This window comes from Drosophila ananassae, chromosome XL, assembly GCF_017639315.1.
Source record: "Drosophila ananassae strain 14024-0371.13 chromosome XL, ASM1763931v2, whole genome shotgun sequence".
Lineage (NCBI taxonomy): Eukaryota > Metazoa > Arthropoda > Insecta > Diptera > Drosophilidae > Drosophila > Drosophila ananassae.
In genome coordinates this window covers 10,792,341-10,794,641 of record NC_057931.1, presented here as the reverse complement: position 1 = coordinate 10,794,641, position 2,301 = coordinate 10,792,341, and the positions used below count along the sequence as shown (strand labels likewise).

The window sequence follows — 2,301 nt, the reverse complement described above, 5'->3', positions numbered from 1 at the left end:
ATTTAATAACCCGCCGATGTCTATCTAGATGTCATTTTTTTGTGGTGTGTTGGTGTTTCTTTTTAGGAAAAATATAATATGACCAGGAGGGGTTCAACCTGTGGGAAAGGATGAGGAGGTGTAGCTTACCAAGTCACAGGAAACTGGGAAGTAATCTTTATAGATTCTAATGTAGGTTTTCTATAAAAAATTAAAAAATATATAGGGCAAATTTTACCCTATCTTGTGGAAGAAAAAAGACTTTCTTTCTAGAATATCATAATCTTAATAGCTTAAAGTAATCCTTAATATTTTTTATAAATTTTTAAAGCCAAATCTTAAGCTTAGAAAGCACCTTCCTTGGGAAGCCACAACACTCTAGCTTTGAAGGATTTTCGCTAAGAATCAGAAGACTCTCCCTCACTCTCTCTCCCTCTCTAGAAAGAGAACTATTCCTGCATGTCCTTCTACCCGGGGTGCGCTTGCGCAACAACCCCTAACACTCTCCGTACCGGCGTAGTGGCGTACCGCTCTCGGCGAGCGGTATAAAACGCTGCCCGCTCCCCGTACCGCTTCAGTTTGTCAGCGAGAGCCGTTCCGAACGGACACCGAGCAGAGTCCTGCAGAATCCTTTTTTTTTGTTCAACCCAACCAACGACACAGACACCAGAAACCAACATGCTGAAGTGGACAGCCTCGGCCCAGAGACTGAACGAGATGCCGGCGGAGAGCGGGGATGCGGCATGCCCCAGCCAGCGGCGGCAACAGCGCCGGCAGCGGCGACAGCGCCGTGCCACCATCGCCAACAAGGAGAACGTGCCGGACTACATCGCCTCCACGCCCATGCCGGTGTCGCGGCTGCGCAACAGTCCCCTGGTCCTGGCGCCCCTTAGCGACATCCGCAACATCACGCCCGAGTCCTTGGCCGTCAGGAGCCGGTCGCCGGCCGTCCAGCGGGTGCAGAGTGTGCGGTATGCCACCACCTTGCCCCGGTTCGCGGAGGACTACTCCCCCAACGGAGTCCTTCTGCCCACCGGCCAGCACCTGGCCCTGCGGGGTCTGGCGCCCTTGGATCCTTTCCTGGGCCAGCCCCGGTACATTAACGCAGCAGGATCGGGAGCGGCAGCGGGAGTCAATGCCACTCTGAAGAAGCGCAAGCTGGACGCCGACTTTGTGGCCACCATGGATGAGCCGCCAGCTCCGGCGCCGAAGACCATCACCCCGCCTCGTCCTGTCACACCACAGCCTGCCACCACGTCCTCGCAAATGGGCGACCAGACCCTGGATCGGCTCATCGACGCCATCCTGGACTCGGCCTGCAAGTCCAAGGACTCCAGCGCCAAGAAGAAGCCCCGCCGCAGCACCTTCAATCTGCGGCGCAGGACTCTGGTGAAGCAGCAGCTAGACGCCGAGTGCGCCCGCGTGGAGGTCCTGTCGCCCTCGTACGCCCCTGGCGACGATCCTGCCAGCGATCTGAGCTTCGGCCTGGTGCCCATCCCAACCGGCTTCGCCACTCCCGAGCCCGGCACTCCAGTGGCCAAGATCACCCACAACATCCTGGTCCAACTGCCCACTCCCTTGATGGCCAAGCCGGCACCGGCCTGTCCTTCGGACAACACCTTCTGCCTGGAGACGCCCGTCAGGAAGCTGAAGAGGGGGCGGGCCGAGGAGCACTTCGCCGCCAAGGACACCCTGGCCAAGGAGTCGCCCCTGAAACGCTACAAGGTCGACGAGCGCAACTACTTCGAAGTGGGCCTGGCCTTGCCCTCTTCAATCTACGTTTAAAGACTACCAGATAAAGAATCCTGGAGAAAAAGGACATCCTTTGAGAGGAGGAAGAGAAGAGCCGCTGACAAACGGGGGGAAAACGCTTAACTATGACGCTTAACTAGTTCCTAAGTCCCAGCCACTAGATGTACATAGAGACCCTAGCCCTAAGACTATTTTTATTTGTATTTTTTTTTGGACGCTGCTGTTATGTAGTTTTTGTATCCACAACTTTTTTTTCCATTATTTAATTTTAAACAAATATTTATTATCAGTTTAAGAGTATAACATATTTTTTTTAACAAAAAATAAATTGAAAAACAAAACAAATATTAAGTATTTTTGAAAAGGTTCTTTTTGGGATGTAATATATAATATGTTTCAGAATGTTTTAAAAACTTAAAGGTTCAAAAAAGGGTTTAGTTATAGAAGCTTATGGCTTACTTTGAATTCATTCTCTTTCTATTTAGAGCTAGTAGAGTGTTTCTTATAAAGATATATAGTTTCTATAGAGTTTAATGAACAATACTTAGAAAACGATGGTTATTTTACAGA

The 2,301-nt window shown here is 50.7% G+C and overlaps 1 protein-coding gene across 1 annotated transcript; it reads left to right on the top strand.

The window, feature by feature from the left end:
• The first annotated feature begins 455 nt into the window (after positions 1-455).
• LOC6504623 lies at positions 456-2,044 on the top strand. Its single transcript, XM_001966476.3, has one exon. The coding sequence runs from the start codon at positions 658-660 to the stop codon at positions 1,762-1,764; it is 1,107 nt and encodes a 368-aa protein (XP_001966512.1). The 5' UTR covers positions 456-657; the 3' UTR covers positions 1,765-2,044.
• The last annotated feature ends 257 nt before the right edge of the window (positions 2,045-2,301 follow it).